This window comes from Oncorhynchus clarkii, chromosome 19 (genome assembly GCF_045791955.1).
Source record: "Oncorhynchus clarkii lewisi isolate Uvic-CL-2024 chromosome 19, UVic_Ocla_1.0, whole genome shotgun sequence".
Classification (NCBI taxonomy): Eukaryota; Metazoa; Chordata; class Actinopteri; order Salmoniformes; family Salmonidae; genus Oncorhynchus; species Oncorhynchus clarkii.
In genome coordinates this window covers 10427345-10446250 of record NC_092165.1, presented here as the reverse complement: position 1 = coordinate 10446250, position 18906 = coordinate 10427345, and the positions used below count along the sequence as shown (strand labels likewise).

At 44.0% G+C, this 18906-nt stretch overlaps 2 protein-coding genes across 4 annotated transcripts in view; one reads left to right on the top strand and one right to left on the bottom strand.

Annotated features, from left to right (window-relative positions):
- Positions 1-3037: 3037 nt before the first annotated feature.
- LOC139374123 (U6 snRNA-associated Sm-like protein LSm6) lies at positions 3038-4986 on the bottom strand. The gene is made up of 4 exons (XM_071115121.1): positions 4923-4986; positions 4380-4481; positions 3800-3913; positions 3038-3243 (listed from the first exon to the last, which is right to left on the bottom strand). Exons 2-4 carry the CDS (start codon positions 4471-4473, stop codon positions 3209-3211), a joined length of 243 nt encoding a protein of 80 aa, XP_070971222.1. The 5' UTR covers positions 4474-4481; positions 4923-4986; the 3' UTR covers positions 3038-3208.
- A 13543-nt stretch (positions 4987-18529) lies between these two features.
- Positions 18530-18906, top strand: part of LOC139374708 (zinc finger protein 827-like) — a 103733-nt gene continuing 103356 nt past the window's right edge. For all 3 annotated transcript variants that reach the window (XM_071115809.1, XM_071115808.1, XM_071115810.1), the window contains exon 1: positions 18530-18776. In XM_071115809.1, the coding sequence (XP_070971910.1) occupies positions 18734-18776 (43 nt within the window). In that variant the 5' untranslated portion in view covers positions 18530-18733. The remainder of the gene's footprint in view (positions 18777-18906) is intronic.

Genomic DNA, 18906 nt, shown 5'->3' with positions numbered 1-18906 from the left:
ACATCAACAAAACAAAACAGACCTCCAATTCAGACATCCAGAAATGTTGCAAACAAAAACAACACATGAAATGTGAAAAGTCACTAACACCTCCTTGCCCAATTTGAGGACAGGTATCCAGGCAGCATAACCTGAACAAAGCGATACCAGGTTATCCTTCTGGGTTTCTATGGTTGTCCTCGTCTATTTGATCCTGACGATAGACAGTGCTGCAGTGTGATCAGTCAGGGGTCATGCTATCGCCCTGTCTCTTTCTCTCTCTCTCTCATGTAGTTATAGGCTTTGGCAGCTGGTGGTGCTGTAAGACTTTGAGTCCTCAGTAACAAGGTTATTGTGATAGAGAGAGTGACAGAGAGAGATTGACAGAGAGAGAGGGACAGAGAAAGAGTGTGGCAGATAGGGGGAGAATGACAGCGAGAGAGAGAGTGAGAGTGTGTGACAGAGAGAGTGACAGATAGACAGAGAGAGAGTGTGACAGAGAGACAGAGAGTGTGTGTTCACCACTGCAGCACCCTTTGATAGGCAAGGTGGAGAGAATAGGTGTGTTTGATACAAAACCCCAATGCAGACCCACACTGAGAGAGGACTGACATTATCATTCAACTCTTTATTCTAGGGGTTACAAAGGGAAATGTGCAGTTGCAAAAGTAGACTGCCTGAAACCAATACATGTACATATATACTCCCAAACACACACTGCTAGACACATACACACACACTGCTAGACACATACACACACACTACTAACACATACACACACACTGCTAGACACACACACACACTACTAACACATACACGCACACTGTTAGACACATACGCACACACTGCTAACACATACACACACACTGCTAAACACATACACACACACTACTAACACATACACACACACTGCTAGACACATACACACACACTACTAACACATACACACACACTACTAACACATACACACACACTGCTAGACACATATACACACACTGCTAACACATACACACACACTGCTAGACACATACACACACACTACTAACACATACACACACACTACTAACACATACACACACACTACTAACACATACACACACACTACTAACACATACACACACACTACTAACACATACACACACACTGCTAGACACATACACACACACTACTAACACATACACACACACTACTAACACATACACACACACTACTAACACATACACACACACTACTAACACATACACACACTACTAACACATACACTACTAACACATACACACACACTACTAACACATACACACACACTGCTAGACACATACACACACACTACTAACACATACACACACACTACTAACACATATACACACACTACTAACACATACACACACACTGCTAGACACATACACACACACACTGCTAAACACATACACACACTGGGTTAGGGCAGCATACTCGGGAGTGTGTGTCTGAACAGTCCGGGCCAATAGCAGTACAATAGCGTGAGGTCTGCCACCAGGTCATTACTGTGAACAGGATTAATTGGGCTTCCTGCGAGGCCGCACAGCCAGCAGCTCCGTTATGATTCCACTAGGTAAATATTTGCCTGCGCTAACCTTGCTAGCTGCCATAATGATTCTACGCGTGTCTGTGTCAATGTGTGTGTGCGTGAAAGAGAGTGTGTGTGTGTCTGTATCAGTGTGTGTGTGTCTGTGTGCTCTGCAGCGAGCCCCCGTCTCTCCCCTCTCACTCGCGGCTCGGCGGAGGGAGTTTGATCAATAATGTGTCCTTCATCCTGAAGTCAGACCTGACCTTGGCAGCCTTTTGTCTCCTAGCAGAGGCCAGAGTGCGCATGTATAGGGTGGAAAACAAGGCCCTGCAATTTCTCCCTCCCCCCAAACCACCACAAGCAGTTGAATCCTAATGAATCATATGTTCATTACGTTCTTCTCAGCATAATGAACTAACGTCATGTTTGGCTTGAACACATTGGCTAAATTACTAGTACAGATGACCTAAATGGGTTAAACATCCACATCTTTGCACACGTTATGCATGGTGTTTCAGGAGGTAGGCAGCAGGAATCAACTGAGGGGAGGATAAAGAGACAACTCATTGAGAACAAAAGCATCTATCCATCTTGTAGTTATGAGGGGTTCATGTGTTTGAGGAGTAAAGAAACATGTGTGTGAGTGAGTGTGCTGAAAAATAGATACTTTGTGTGCGGGTCGTGAGAAATCCAATCACCTGCCACACTAGACAGAACACCAACAGGCTGTATCACATTCAGTAATCACACCTCCCATTAACCATCTATCCACTACCAGAGGCAAACGGGCAGCTACTATGACACATCTGTTTACATGTTAATAGAATCTGACATAGCCTTCAGGAGGGACCACTTGTAGACAGGCATCACTGTTTTGTTTCTCCATTTTGGCTGGTTTTGATTGGTAATTGAGAAAATGCCAGAAGTCAATTGGCTATGCTCAGACTCCACCCACACATTAAACCAATCAGGATTAAGACTTATCGTATACCGTATAGACTGATAGTGATGAATGCAGCCCTTCAGGTCAGTGTATCCTGTATAATCTGTCTCATAACATTGAAGGAGAATGAGACATAAGTTATATTGTGAATGAATGCCTTGCCGTATCGTATGCCCAGTGCTTTATGGTCTCTATGTTATTGGAAGCTGGCAGGGCTCAAGAGGACACAGTGATTTACGAGATTGAAGCTGAAATACACTCCATCAGTATGGCTTTAAGCTTGTCATCATATAGGACTGCCTGGAGAATATTATCTAGAAGAATCACTGCTCATGTACAAACAGCCTCCACAGGTCAGTAAGGAACCAAAGAAGGAAAGTCTATATTCCTTCAATATAAAATGAAAATACTTCAAAACTCAAGTAGGGGAGTATACAGATGTACTATATACTGATACTTCAATATATGTGCATAATCTTTTACAATTATGTTAGGGTCATCATTAGACAAAAGAAAGGCAAGCTTTTGCTCTAAATTTAGGTGGAGAAAAACAGACTCTAGGAACAAAATTAAACTTCCAAAAACATTTATTGGATTGTTCTCCTTTTTACAAAAAACTAAACACTCTTCAGCTCAGAGACATTAAACAATAGGAAAAACAATGTTCTCATATAACATAATCAACTGGAACAACGTCCGGGATAATACAAATTATTTAAAAAAGGGACAAATCCTCTGCATCACATCTTCCTCTTCTGGGTGCTGATGTATAACACTAAGGAAGGAAATAGGAAATAATTAGTACAGACAAGGTGAAAACTGAAAATGGCATGTAGATACAAAACCAGATAATATTATGCCAGATATCACGCTGACTTTCGTAACTACTAACAGGGTGAAGCGCGAGGCTAAACTTCTCTGCTGTTGTCACCACCCATGAAGATACTCAGATTTTTTGTGAGTGCAAGGTCTTGTATCGTGCTCATCTTACAATATCTACGGTACATCCTGCTGTCTGTGGCAACGTCATATATCGGAAAGTCTCAGTTAATTACGAGTCATATCTGCCGTGTTCACGTGCTAGTCGGAACTAGGAAACTGACATTTCCGACCTGTTAACTGGTTGAAGTTATACACATGCCGCGTTCAACCAGTTAGCAAGTCGGAAATTTCAGTTTCATAGTTCCGACTAGCACGTGAAATGGGCAATCATCAAAAATAAGTAATTACTCAAATAAATGGGAAGGAGTAATATACCAGTCTCCATAGCTATTCAATATCATGTTGACTTCTACACAAGTGCCACCAGTGTCTGGTTCTGGAGCTCTTACCATTGTTTCCTCTCAGGAAGGCATCACCATACTTGTTCTTCAGCTGGCCATTGACATACTCCTCTGTCTGCTCCACTGCAATGTTCATATAGCCATCCAGACAGGCTAGGACACCTATAGAAAAGGCACAAACTAATGTCAATGGCACAGACAGGCACAGTCTATGGGCAATCTTTAAACATCAGATCAGGCATAGAAGTCAAATGCATTCTGTGTGGAGTAAGGATAGCACCAATAGTACTGTAACACAAACAAACTTTTACATTTGCTGCTACTCTTATTTACTTGACTCTTAATATCGATCCTGATGCCTAGTCACTTTACTGCCTTCATGTACATATCTACCTCAAATACCTCAAACCTCTGCACATTGTTCTGGTACTCTCTGCATAGTGTTATTCTTGTATTATTTAATTCTGCATTGTTGGGAAGGGCTCCTAAGCAAAAGTTTCACGGTAAAGTCTACACCAATTGTATTTGGCACATGTCACAAATAAAATTCAGTTCTTGGTTAACAGGCAGTCTAGAAATATCGCATACTGGCCAACTAGGTGATGACTTATAAAAGGTGCAGTGTTACCTCTGTAATCCACTCCAGAGTTGAGCTTGACCACAACTGGTCTGCCAATGATCTGCTTCAGAAAGTCACTGGGGGTCTGCTTTCTGAGACTCATGATTCTGTCTGGAAGAGGAACATAGAGGAACAATAACTATGTATAATTTTGTATGATTCAAAATACATAGGAAACGTTGCATCAGATCTGTATCCTACTAACATGGAGAAGATGCTAAATAGCTGTATTAGCAGGATGCACATTATGAGAAATGCATACTTGCCAATGTAGGAGGCTAACTAGCTTGCTAATGAACGGGTAGCTAGCTAGTTAGCTTATCAGCAAAACACAGAAATGACTGCGCTAGCTGGGCTAATGTGGCTAACAGGCCTAGCTATTAGTTAGCCTGCTGAAAAGCCACATTGAATCAGTCTTCATAGACAAAAATGCATACGCTAGTAGCATAAGATTTCACGGTACTGAAAATAAAATTACGTATCGAATCGTTACTTAGTTATGTTAGGCATCTACCGAATTAGCATTAGCTTGTTAGCAATCTAGCTACCCACCTGTACTTCACGTTCGTAGCTAGAATAATTTCTGTTGTGTTTTGGCCAATCAGCTACTTTCGGCTCTGGTGTACGGTATCCAATAATGGACAAACATCTATCTTCAAAACAGCGTTTTGGATTTCTCACTACTACTTCAGGGTATATTTAAAATATTTTTTGAAAACTCTCAGAAAACAATTAAATGAATAGGTGGATATTTTATTATATGTATGAGTGAGATAATGTGAAAGCTTTTATTAATTTGCATGCATTAAACAGTCTACTAGGTCTTCTGTCTAATCTGCATATCAGCAATAAATTATTTCGAAATACAGGCTTAAAGTTTTTTTTTTACTGTCATTTGAACCACTTAATGGAGACAGCACTATTATGTAGATACATTATATATAGTCGAAATACCTGTATTTGCATTGCATTACCTTGTAATACTATTCCCCGTGATAATGACCGACTGACATGCAGGGCATTATGCTTTCATTGCCACTTATAACCACTTCATTAAAAATGCATGAGCATATTAGCTGCAACCACTAACCACTATTTGATTCATACACATCCATTTTATCTCACCATCACCAATAGAATCATGCTCATCATAGGATGGTGCAATACACTCAGAATTGCTCTATTGGAAGTGGAGGATTCCCATTCTGTTGATAATGTTTTCAGATCCCTGTGTTTTTTTCCTGTATAAGGTACATTATCACTCACCAAGATAAAGTATGTCATCTGATAACCCAGAGATGCTGGGTTGTGACCCAAAAACAACACAGGTTTGGAGGTATATGAGAAATGAGTTTGGGAGAAGAAGAAGAAGGATGGGGGTATATGGTGGGGAAAGGAGGAGGAGGAGAGAGCGTTGGGCTGTGTGTGTGTGTGTGTGTGTGTGTGTGTGTGTGTGTGTGTGTGTGTGTGTGTGTGTGTGTGTGTGTGTGTGTGTGTGTGTGTGTATTGGGAGAGAGGCAGAGAAAAATGTACAGATGAGGAGAGAGCATGGACTGTGTGTGTGTGTGTGTGTGTGTGTGTGTGTGTGTGTGTGTGTGTGTGTGTGTGTGTGTGTGTGTGTGTGTGTGTGTGTGTGTGTGTGTGTGTGTGTGTATGTGTATTGGGAGAAAGGCAGAGGAGAGAGCATGGGCTGTGTGTGTGTGTGTGTGTGTGTGTGTGTGTGTGTGTGTGTGTGTGTGTGTGTGTGTGTGTGTGTGTGTGTGTGTGTGTGTGTGTGTGTATGTGTGTATTGGGAGAAAGGCAGAGGAGAGAGCATGGGCTGTGTGTGTTTGGAGGGAGGGAGGAAGAGAGAAGAATGAAGCAGTGAGAGGAGGAATCATAAAGTACATGTAGCTTGGTCTAGACAGGTTTCTTGTTAGCGGGGCATGGCTAGCCCTGCGGAGGCTAGAGGTTAATTTGGTATCTGCTGCTGTGTTAAACTGAGGTCAGTGCTACAAGTCCTTAAATCATAAACAAGAGTAGTTAAGAGTCTTGTATACACCTAGGCACAGGTTAATGAATATTCAATTAGCTGGTTTCTTTCTTCCCCCTGTTGCCGTCTTCGGGAATCGGGCGCTAGTGTGTAAATAGGATTTTACCAGGGAAAAATACATCTGATATCCCTTTGGTAGGCACCAAAGACAATGACGTCCTATGTCTTTGGACAAATTCTACAGTATAGTAGAGAGCACCTTTAATTTGAATTGAATTTATAGTTATGAATGTTATGTCATGGCTCCCGTGTGGCTCAGTTGATAGAGCATGGCGCTTGCAATGCCAGGGTTGTGGGTTTGATTCCCACAGGGGACCAGTATGTAAATGTATGCATTCACTACTGTAAGTTGTTTTGAACGTAAAACTTAAATGTACTGTTGTTTCCCTCTCATTGTATTGGCACACATTCTTAACTATAATGGCTTGGAGCCATGAATTCAGCTTGTAAAGTCATACTGAATTTAAATACATGGTCAACGGCCATGTAGAAACACACGGGTCACGTCGTCTTCTCCATCATCATTGTATCTTGGTGGGGGATTTTCTAATATCACCTCCGGTGTGAACCCAACCTGACCGTGTACGCCCCTCTGCCTTTGTGCGGAAAATCATACCCTTAGAATGACATGTCAGAGAGGTATCATCATAAAAGGCATCCAAGCTTTATATATATATTTTAGCTATGTATTCATTCCAACTCTGTGCAGAATTCATACAGAAGGGAATGCTATCTGCCGAAAGGAAGAAGCCAAGACAGATTCACATTCATTACAGTGACTTGCCGTGACCCAAGCTCCCTCCACATGGTGTATCAGAAGCTTAACCGATTACACTGACCATTACGGGGGGATATTGAAAGTTGAAAATGGCAACCTCTAATATAATAACTATGTGCTGTGGCCAGATGTGGCTTCTCTTTGCTCTGTCTGACCAGCCTAGTATCTATAACAACAGAGGTCGGCTAAAATGGACAGCCAGCGAGAGCAACAGTCGATTCTCAGACAAATCCCTCCCTCTCAACCTAGAGACCCCTAACCCCTAGAGGAAGGGCCACGAAATGGAAAGATTATGGTGGTGAGAGATGCTGTTGTTGCTTAGGGGTTGGAGGGATGGAGAGAGAGAGGGGAAGTAGGGAGAGGTTGAAGGTGAGAGGAGGTGGGGGCGGCCCTCCATCCTTCCATCCCTCTAGTGTCCGCAGGCAGGATGGATGGAGGGCGGAGGAAAGGAGGGGGGTTGGGTGCAGAGCGTCTAGACTGAGTTGACCCTCCGAGGCCAGGTTTTCTCTCCAGGTCAGGCTGGATATGGACGGGGATAATGGAAAACCTCGAGGGAGTTTTCAACTGAAAAACAGATTGCCTGCTGGCGTGGTCTTGTTCTATCCCAATACTAATCCCTTACTGTATAGAGGTAATCGCTTGGAAGTGATGGGCAACGGTCCTCCTTGATCAGAAAAGAACCATGGAAACCACAGCTGCCACCTTCACTATATTCCCAGATACCTGGATGTCTTTAGTCTGGTGCTGGGATGGTGTGATGTTATGAAGGCCAGTTCCATTCACTGGTGGTGCTCTTATGAATTTATCCAAGGTTTGCCTGTCGCTCCACACTAGGAGATATAACAATAACTGTCATCCACCAAGGCTACTGTGGTGGACAGGTCACTGCTTCAGTTCAGATGCAGCACTTTTGATATAGAAATACATTGCCAAGTGTAAACAGGTGGATAAAATATTAAAGTATTCCTAGAATGCATTTACAAGCCCCTGCCAGATATACAATACTAGATTTACCTGCAGAAACACAATGTGCATAATATGCATACTTCAATGCTTTTGAGGTTTATTCCTCCTTATTATTTCCAGTCCAATGATACATCTGACTGACTTCCTCTTAATGAGTCAGCGTTGAGCGTTGACAGCGGTGTGCTGGCCCCCAAGGCCCTCCGGTGAGCCGGGCACGGTGCGAGGCGGGGGAGGTGGAGTGTAGTCACTCCCTGTAATTTGGGAGGAAATCCACTGAGACGTTCTGAGAGAGAGAGAGAGAGAGAGAGATGAAAGCCTCTTCTCTTTTTCCACAGCCACCAAGCTCCACCCGCCGACAGCCGTACAGCTGACTGAAATAGAGGCTAACAGAACCCAGCCTGCCTGGTTGGTATCCCCCAAGGGTTAGTGCTTGGACCGGCTCAAATCAGCCTAGCCCTGGAGGCATGTTATCTCCCTCAGGAGCAGTGGGACCACAGACAGCCAGACAGTCAGTCTTCCCCCACCCTCCACTGCATAGCAGCCCAGGAGCGGGCCAGCCAACACGGGGCTGGATCCCTTGGGATCCCCGTCTTAGTGGGAGAGTGCTTGCTGGAGCTTTACTCCGAGTGTCTGATTCAGTCTGACGCCCTCCCATGTTTCTTATTTTACTCTGGCTATGACGTTGATCTCTCCATTTGTGGCATCTTCTGAAGTGGTGGGAAATGAATGAAAGCTGGTGCTGTAGTTCTGTACCAAATCGAGTGTTACTACAACACAAAGCCAATCACTATGATAAAGAACGATGGTGCTGCCTTATCTTTTAGTAATAATACTAAGCTTCCAAGGACAATAATTGACACCAAGGGTTCCCCTATTTTACATTTTTTTTTAATAAGGTAACAATCAAGCAACAATTATGTAATAATCCACAATATATTTAAGATCTCATATTGAAAACGACAGTATGAGATTTACAGTATCAATCAATCAAATTCATTTATAAAACCCTATTTCCATCAGCAGATGTCCCAAAGTACACAGAAACCCGGCCTAAAACCACAAAGAGCAAGCAATGCAGATGTAGAAGCACAGTGGCTAGGAAAAACTCCCTATCATCACATGATCAGGTTGCCCATTTGACTAGAATGTGAGCTAGTCGCCAGCCATGCAGCCGAAGTGTTGAAGACAGAGAGTGGTTGTGCTTTTGTCAGACCATCGCTAGACGGAGGGATGGTGAATGGATTGATGGTGCTTATACAAGGAGCCCCTCCATCGGCAGGCCATAAATATGCATCGTGACATTTGGAACAAAGCCTTCTCGTCCTGCTTTCATTATGAGCCCCTCTGCCTAGCTGCATCCCGTAACATATCGCCATACTGTCACACCTTGTGTTTCATTGCCTATCTCTCTGTTCATCACCCTGGCTGAGTTACCTCTAGATGTTGGCAGGTGACATGAAGATGGTGGAGTCGCCCAATGCTCTGTGAATGAATGGACAATTGATAGAGGTTGTACACTGTGTTTTGTTTTCCTCTCGATGTGGTGACGACATGCGATGCAAACACGCTCGTTACTGATTCTGAATTTACCTAAGAGTGGCATTTCGGGATCAAAAGAGGCTCTGTACATATCAGAGTATGTATTTGCGGTTGGTTTACTGTATAGTTCATGGGATCAACACAGTGTAGTCAGATAGAGGAACCAAAGTTAACAGCTCCCTGCACCGACAGTATGGCCTTTTTCTCCAAACACCTCATTGCTTTAGAAAGGAATAAATATCCAAGACAGTCAGCCAGGAGCTGTTCCTTTCAAATCCCACACATCTCTCTCTCTTTTGCTCTCTCTCTCTCTCTCGCACTTGTCTCTCTGTCTCGCCCCCTCCTCTCTTTCTTTCTTTCTATAGCTCTCTCTTTCTCCTCCCCCCTCACTCTCTCTCATCCTCCTCTCTTTTTCGCTCTCATCCTCCTCTCTTTCTCCATCTTATCTCTCTCCCACTCTCTTTTTCTTACTCTTTCTCTCTCTCGGTTGCCATTTGACCAGGAGTGCTTCCTGCCACAGAGGACCTGTGACTCAACAAACAGTACAGCAACATTCTCCACTCACCCTCATGAATATGCACGGAATTAAAACAGGAGCACTGACTATGTGGTACTGTGGCGGTTCTGGTTTGATTCCCAAGTCGCCATATCGACCAAAAAAAAGAAGAGAGACTGTAACGAAATATCTCGACGGTGTGGGGGGAAATGTTTAACACTAATTTCTTTATCCCTTTCACAGGAGTACCATGTTACAAGAGAAGTCCTCGCGGCGGGCCAGCGTGCTCCGATAAATCTCAGCTGTCAGCTGGCAAGTGCCCAAGACACCGAGACGTTCTTTTCAGAACGTGCCAATCTCACAGAAGAGCTAGGACTCTAGAACCCCACCACGAGAGCCAATGCTTCACCGTTATGGGGGTTGGGGGGGGTTCTAGTGTCCACACAAACCCCTCTGATGACCCAATCCTACCGACCTGGCGGTTAACCTCCACCCGGCTCAGCCGGCGTGACACCGACAGAGTCCGTGTCACCCAGAGAGGAACCTGGGAGAAGAGACATACGACACAGTGTCAGCTGGTCTTCTGCTCAGGACCGCCGTGTGAGAATGGATTTGAAAATGAGACCGGATTTATGATGTCGTTCATCAGAATGAGAGTTAAGAATTCTTCTAGTCTTCACATATATAAATGGCCAGGTGGCTGGAGCTGCTGAGTGGGAGAGAATATGGTGTTTGTGTGAAGATGCAACAGCACTCTCTCTAAATAGAATACTTTGCCACACTTGGTTTTTGTTCACTCTATTTAAAAGGTAGGGGGGTGAGCGCACAACCACTTGTTTCTCAGAATGAGTCATGAATGGATCGGTCATTTGCCAAGCACACACACACACACACACACTGAGTGTAAAAAACTTTAGGAACACCTGCTCTTTCCATGACATAGACTGACCAGGTGAATCCAGGTGAAAGCTATGATCCCTTATTGATGTCACTTGTTAAATCCACTTCAATCAGTGTTAAAAAAATAAACAATAGTGCCGGCTATTTTGCTTAATATAAGCCATTTTAAATGGTTTATATTTTTAATTTTGATACTTAATTACATTTGATCAATTCCATTTACTTTTGATACTTAAGTATATTTAAAACCAAATACTTTTAGACTTTTACTCAAGTAGTATTTTACTGGGTGACTTTCACTTTTACTTGATTCATTTTCTATTAAGGTATCTTTACTTTTACTCAAGTATGACAATTCAGTGCTTTTACCACCACTGCCTGTACTGTATGAGCACGCAACCACACTTGTATAAGAATGCACACACACACACACACACACACACACACACACACACACACACGCCTCAGGTCTTCCTTTTGAATGCAATATACCAGATTAATATCTAATTTATGTGGCAGTATTTAATCAAATAAAGCTAATCAAAAGACGCCGATCCCTCCTCGTCCATTTCACAACATTACTTTCCCATAATCCTTCACTTTGTCTGCCTCTGAAATGGCACCCTAATCATTATATAGTGCACTGCTTTTGGTCAAAGGTAGTGCACCATATAGGGAAAAGGGTGCCATTTTGGATGCAGCCTATGCCTTTTACAGTGTAATTTACCTAGCCCTGACAGCCAGCCACCATACTGTCATTTTGACGAAGGCAGTCACCAACACTACCTATTTAAACGGTTCACGTTACCACATGACAATTGGCATGATCGTATAATAACGGATATGTGCCAATGCCAAGTAGAGCTGGCTGGTAATGGGGCTCTAGCTTGGCCGCTTTTAATATTTGAATGTGTTTTCATTACAACAGCATGGAGCAGATAGCCTTTCTGACGTCCAGGCAATTGTCTGCAAATGAATGAGATTACATGACAAGCAGTGAATGACAGAGAGCAGCTACCTAGGCAGCAAGCGGCTGCCAAGTGCCAACCCCCGCTAGTTATCTGATGGTAGCCTAGCAACAGATCCCTGACCTGACTTTGACCTCCACCCGATAAGGTCAACACCTGAAGACAACGCCATTGGACGACTGGCTGGGGAGGTGGGAGGAGCCTGGGAGGAGTGTAGGTGGGCTGAGACAAAGGAACCACAGAGAGAACAAACGCAGACTCCCTGTGAGTGAGAGTGATCACGCTCCTCACAGACAAAAACATGTTGGTGGCACATCTCGCCTCCACTACCAGTGTTTTGTTACCCGTGTGTGTGTTATTTATCTTTGCCAGTGGAAGGTCAACATGAAAATAGTCAAATGTAAATACGAGTTAGAGTGCTTTCACACCACGATCCAGCTAATTCGCATTCATTTTCCTTGCACTGCTATTTATATTTAATATACAGTCGCTGGTTACACTTACGTTTCTAATTCACAGGTCTCCAGTTTCACACAGGTCACATGATTTTCCTAAATATATTTTTATTCAGAATATTTTTTTTTATGGAGCACACACACATACACACAGTCAGTCAGTTCAACAGCAGCGGCACGGAAGTTAATCCAAATTGCGATAGTGGCAATATCCTATTAGGAGCATGGCAATAAAATCAAGCTGGGACTGGGAACACATTAGAGTTATCAGAACATGTTCAGCGCGCCTCATTTACACAATGAACTGGCAGTAATCAGGGGCCTCTCTTCCCCTGACATACAGTAGGTATACACACACACACACACAAACACACACACAACGAGACACATATCATACACTCAAACAACGGCATACAAATAAACACCAGTGTAGCACGTTTTATGATACACACACACACACACACACTGCATCCAACATTGTAACGTTATACAAAGATACAGGATATCATACAAGGATATACACACACAATGAATTGAACCGAAATTAAAATCATCCCACGGGTGTTACCGTAGTAGGCCATATACAGTACAGTACAGTATACATGTTGAGTAACCTTCTAGGGATGACCCTTCAACTAGTCAGGACTGCCCCAGAGGCTAAAATAACTCTCTGAGTTGAAGGACCCACACTTGCCCTCCCCCCCACCCTGCCCCTTGGGGCCTTAGCAAGACCTCTCCCCCAGTTCACCAGGGGCAACCTAGACTCCTCCTCTGTGTGTGTGTGTGTCTGCAGTATGGTGACTGTCTCCCTACTACAGGGGAAGTGTTGAAGGTCATAGGGCAGGAAATAGGCCACCTGCCTCTGTCACACAGTCGCAGAGAGAGAGAAAGTGTGCCTGTGTGTGTGTTTTGTAGGAGTGAGTGAAGCTACAGTATTAGACTGAACCAAAGCACGGTGGGTGGGGTGTTATGTAAGGCTCTGTCCCAAATGGCACCCTATTCCCTATATAGAGCACTACTTTTCACCAGGGCCCATAGTGTTCTGGTCAAATGTAGTGCATTGTGTAAAGAAATTAGTTGCCATTTGGGATGTGTCCTAAGTCATGTCCTCTCTCCAGTGATATTTGGTCAGGGGAGGACAAGGCGAGGCGACAACGGCCCCTCTCTACGCCCAAACGTCCCCACCGGGGGTGAGAGCTCGGAAGGCCAGAGGGCAAGAGAGGGAGCGAGGCCACCTGCTTCTGTCAAACTGTCAGGCCAGCTAGCGAAGGGTGTGTGTGTCTGTGTGTGTGTGTGTCCAGCGTCAGGCCAGGTGAAGGGAAGGGGGGGACAGGAGGGAGCAAGAGGGCAGCATGTGTGTGTGTCTGTGTGTGTTTGAAGGACAATGTGTGTGTGTGATTTGGTTTTACTATCCTTGTGGGGACCAGAAGTCCTCACAAGGATAGTAAAACAAGGAAAAAGTGGGGATTTTTTTTAGGTTGGGGTGTTAGGTTTAGGGTTACAATTACGGTTAGGGTTGCAATTAGGGTTAGAGGTTAGGTTTAGGGTTTTGGGGTTAAGGTTAGGGTTAGGGAAAATAGGATTTTGAATGGGAATAATTTGTTTTGTCCCCACAAGTATAGTAAAACAAACGTGTGTGTGTGTGTGTGTGTGTGTGTGGGGTAGTTGGGGTGAGCAGGAGGGGAGCGGTGTATGGAGTAGTTGGGGTGTATGGAGTAGTTGGACTGTATGGTGTATGGAGTAGTTGGGATGTGTGGAGTAGTTGTGGTGTATGAAGTAGTTGGGGTGTATGGAGCAGTTGGGGGTGTATGGAGCAGTTGGGGGTGTATGGAGCAGTTGGGGGTGTATGGAGCAGTTGGGGGTGTATGGAGCAGTTGGGGTGTATGGAGCAGTTGGGGTGTATGGAGCAGTTGGGGTGTATGGGGTAGTTGGGGTGTATGGAGCAGTTGGGGTGTATGGAGTAGTTGTGGTGTATGAAGTAGTTGGGGTGTATGGAGCAGTTGGGGGTGTATGGAGCAGTTGGGGGTGTATGGAGCAGTTGGGGGTGTATGGAGCAGTTGGGGTGTTTGGAGCAGTTGGGGTGTATGGAGCAGTTGGGGTGTATGGGGTAGTTGGGGTGTATGGAGCAGTTGGGGTGTATGGGGTAGTTGGGGTGTATGGAGCAGTTGGGGTGTATGGAGCAGTTGGGGTGTATGGGGTAGTTGGAGTGTATGGTGTAGTTGGGGTGTATGGAGTAGTTGAGGTGTATGGAGTAGTAGTTGGGGTGAGCAGAAGGGGAGGGGTGTGTGAGCTACCAGCTCTCACAGTCTCATGCCAGAATTAGACGTTCATCCATGTTTCTCAAACCAAAAATGTGGAAGTTGTTCAAACAAATGTAAGTTTAGGCACTAACTCCAAATGGTTATGGTAAGGGTTAAGGTTTGGGATAGGCTTAAAACAAAAAATTCAAAAACAACTTTCTATTGTTGGATTTGAACATGCCTTCCTTTGGATGCTTACGCCCATCCTCCATCCCTGTCCGCAACGCCCTAGCAAAACCAAAACCTATGTGAAGGTAACAGTGCTCATTGTTGCCCCTAGTGGCCGGTTTGGTGTAAGGGGTGTGTGTCTGTGTGTGTAGTTGGTGTGTGTCGGGGGGACAGGTGGCATATACCGGAAAACCCTGGCACCAGCCACCTTGTGAGGATTTATCAGCCTGCGACAGTCACGGCTGAACAGGGGCCAGATGTTGCGGTTTACCCCAAGGCTAGGCTACATCCAGCTAGTGTTAGCCTAGCGCTATAGCTAACCTAGACTAGGCCACATGGGACAGTACGAATAGAGATGGAGAGAGAGCAGAAAGTGGAGAAGCCAGGCTCATGCACCCTGAGCCAGAAACTCCTCTTCATCCACCTCCCCCATCCTCCGCTGAAGCACCTGAAATTTCCATTTCGCTAACTGCCACGCCGCTGCAGGGAAGCATTTTAATAAGTCGTATTAATGCCAACTGACAAAATTAGCTGTTTTTAAAAGCAGCGGAACACCGGCAGTTATCAGTAAAGCTAAAGGAAATATAATTAGCTAAGGGGATTTTATTTCCTACAAACTGTGCTACTTATATTATATATTATGATATATTATTGTATAGGAGGAAGGATATTAGCTGTGACAGGTGTGATGAGGCTTCCCTGGTCGAGTTGTATTGAGTTTAGGAACTATTTAATATTTATGTATGTAAATTCATGGGCAGTACTGACTGCGGCCTAGGTGTGGCAAATGTGTTTTGTGCACATCAATAGATTCCCAAGTAATTAGAAAAGTGATTGTGAATAACACTTACACTAATAACGTTTGAAATCCACTTTTGATTGATTCACTTTCCCTACTCTGTTGTTTTTCTAACTTGGAAATTTGACATAGATTGCGGAACCGTTGATAGAGCACGATGTCAGAGCTTTGACCTTTGGGTGCAACCCTGAGTGAGGTCATGCTGGCGTTGCCATGGCTACTATCAGCGGATTGTCAAGTTGCCAGCATTACCTCAGCGGCCTGGCATTGTTGGGGTCAGAGAACAGACTGTGACCTCGCCATGGTGACCAACCTAGACTCAGAGAACAAAAACAGGACTGCGGCCCGCCACACTCTCTCTCTTCCTCTCCGTATCTCTCTTTCTCTCTCCATGAGTTGACATAGTTTATTGCGTCAAATGATCTGGATGAATATGTCATTGTCAAAGAAGGCTTAGTTTCACTTGTTCATCAGGAGTATCATCTGTAAACTTTGTCATCACAACTTTCACAGATGTCTAACAGATTGCTCGATAAGATATAGGCTAAAGGCTACTAAAGTATACTTCATGTTTTATGGTGTACATATAAAGTATGTTTTGATGTTTTAATATGTAATTACATACAGTATATTCTCAACAGCAGGAAAAGAAACGATCTGGCTTCAGACTGACTGTACAGTATGTAAATATAGAGAATGAATAGGATGAAAGCAACAGTGAACATTTAACCCCTCGCTTCCAACTATGCTGTGACCATGCTGGTCGTGGGTGGAAGGAAGGGTGGGCAGTCAACACCTGGTCCTCTGTTATGAGTGCTCAGTTGCTGGTGCAGGTGAAGCACACACCCCAGCTGTCCACACACACACACACACACATATTCACACATGCCTGCGCCTGTACTGGTGTCAGACACCCTATGGTTTAGTCCCTTTCAACACAACACAGGAGTGGAGAGGCTGGAGGTACACCAGAGTTCAACCTACTGCCATGCACATGCACTATGTACTGTGAATTCTCACTAACCTTGGATTTCCTCAACAGAACCATTATACAATAACACACGTTTCCATATGTGACGTTCGGCCTATACATACACTGCATGGCAGATAGGGCGGCAGGTAGCCTAGCAGTTGGAGCGTTTGAGCTAGTAACGGAAAGGTCGCTGGTTTGAATACCCGAGGTGAAAAGGTGAGAAATCTGCCGATGTGCCCTTGAGCAAGGCACTTAACCCTAATTTGCTTCAGGTGTGACTGTACAACCAAGGCTGACCCTGTAAAACAACACATTTCACTGCACTTATCCGGTGTATTTGACAATAAAAAAGATTTTTACAAAATAAAAATTCACAATAGAATATACTCATTCCTTAGGCCTCTTTCTTGTAGTTCTAATGTGGTCATATGACTTGCATGTGTTCTCTACATATGTCTACTGATTACTGTTACTTGACTAGGACTTGTCCAGCTTCTCTCTGGACCTTTATGATAGATAATAGACATTTTAATAATGTTATGCTCTTTCCTAATTAGAAAAATGCAAAGTGGCCGTGTCACCTGTGGACATGATACAGGCAGTCCAGCCAGGAGGGCTAATTTGGGCTTCTGCTAATTGCCACGGTAACGAGCCTCCTGCGCCTCTCATAATCTGCATCTCAAATGGCACGCTGTTTCCCTATAGAGTGCACTATTTTTTGACCAGAGCCATATGAGCCCTATTGGCTCTGGTCAAAAGTAGTGCACTCTATAGGGAATAGGGTGCCATTTAGGACTATTCTCTCAGAGGGAGGAGGTGGCAAGGGATGGAGGGATGGCAGGATGGAGGGATGAAGACTCAGCTCTCCTCACACACTGAGAGGTGTGAAAGAATGTGCCGGGCCAAGTGAACACAGCCTGCAGGAGCCCAGCAGCAGGAAGAGAGACGGGACAGGCTGCGCTGTGAAAAACTCAACCCAACCGCGAGGGAGAGGAATGGAGATTTCCATTTTTAACGTTGTTATTAAATGTATATGACATGACCCAACGTGGAAATGCAACAAGTGAAGGGTAAAACATGTAGTAATTTAGATGATTTACAGAGGGATAAGTTGGGGGTGAACTACGTGGGAATGCAATCAAGTGTTGTTTTCTACTTTTTGTCCCCCACAGAGGAGAGTTACACTATTGTTGAGACCAGGGGAAGTTATAGCAGCAGTTACTTACAGTTCATGTGACATACGGCATTGAAAAAAATAAAAACAATAGCAAGAAATGAAATGTGTGCATCTGTAGCCTAATGAATATGGGGGTTATGCAAGTGTGAAAGTGAAAGGGTTCATTTCAAATGTATGTTTCATGCAAATTAATCATAATTGTTTATTTGGGGAAACTGGGGATTTCCATTGGGCTTCTGAATTACTATTCAATCCATAATTTAATCAATTCACGAAATGTACATTTCACATTTTGAAAATATATTTATAATGTATGTGTAATATAAATAAAAAAGTAAATACAATCAATATAAAAAATACTGTACTGATACTGTATTTCAGTATATTTGCCTTATTTATTATTTATAGAAGTTATCAAATACATTTAAAAAAATATGTAGGGGTTTTGCACTCCGCAATATTAATAAGCTTGGGGGCACCTTGTCCGTTTCTACGCTGCTATCGCGGGCGAGCTCCTCTAGAGCGTGTGTGTGTCTGCTCTACTGTTGCTGCCCTTTGATCCCGGCATTAGTGTTAGTTAGGGGCTCGGAGACACACTTACACAGAGAGCAGCCATAGTCAAGACACGGCAACAACAACAGCACAGAACCCTCCTCCTCCTGTGGTCCTATACCCAACAATACACTTTAAACCGCGAGGACAAGACAGGTATACAGTCCCTGCCATCACTCTCGCCTACAATCTCAATGGGAAAAAACCTTTTTTCTTCTTATCCCTAAAACAAGGAGGAGAATGTGACAAAAGGGGGGAAAATGCCAAGGAGGAAGCAGGAGCAACCTAAACGCCTGCCTTCACGTAAGTCGTTTGCTGGTTTTGTGCAATTTTAATGGGTCTTCGTGTGTTTTGCGCAGTAGTTTAGGGTTAAAGAGGTGAAACAGACAAAGACACGGCGTAGGTTATTTCTCCTTTTTTTAGGTCTGAGCAA

Coding starts and splice junctions, on each gene's coding strand:
- LOC139374123 (XM_071115121.1), bottom strand. CDS start 4,473: ATGAGTCTCAGAAAGCAGACCCCCAGTGACTTTCTGAAGCAGATCATT. Junction 3,914..4,379: donor CTCTGGAGTGGATTACAGAG/GTAACACTGCAC, acceptor CCTTTTCTATAG/GTGTCCTAGCCTGTCTGGAT. Junction 3,244..3,799: donor CTTCCTGAGAGGAAACAATG/GTAAGAGCTCCA, acceptor TTCCTTCCTTAG/TGTTATACATCAGCACCCAG.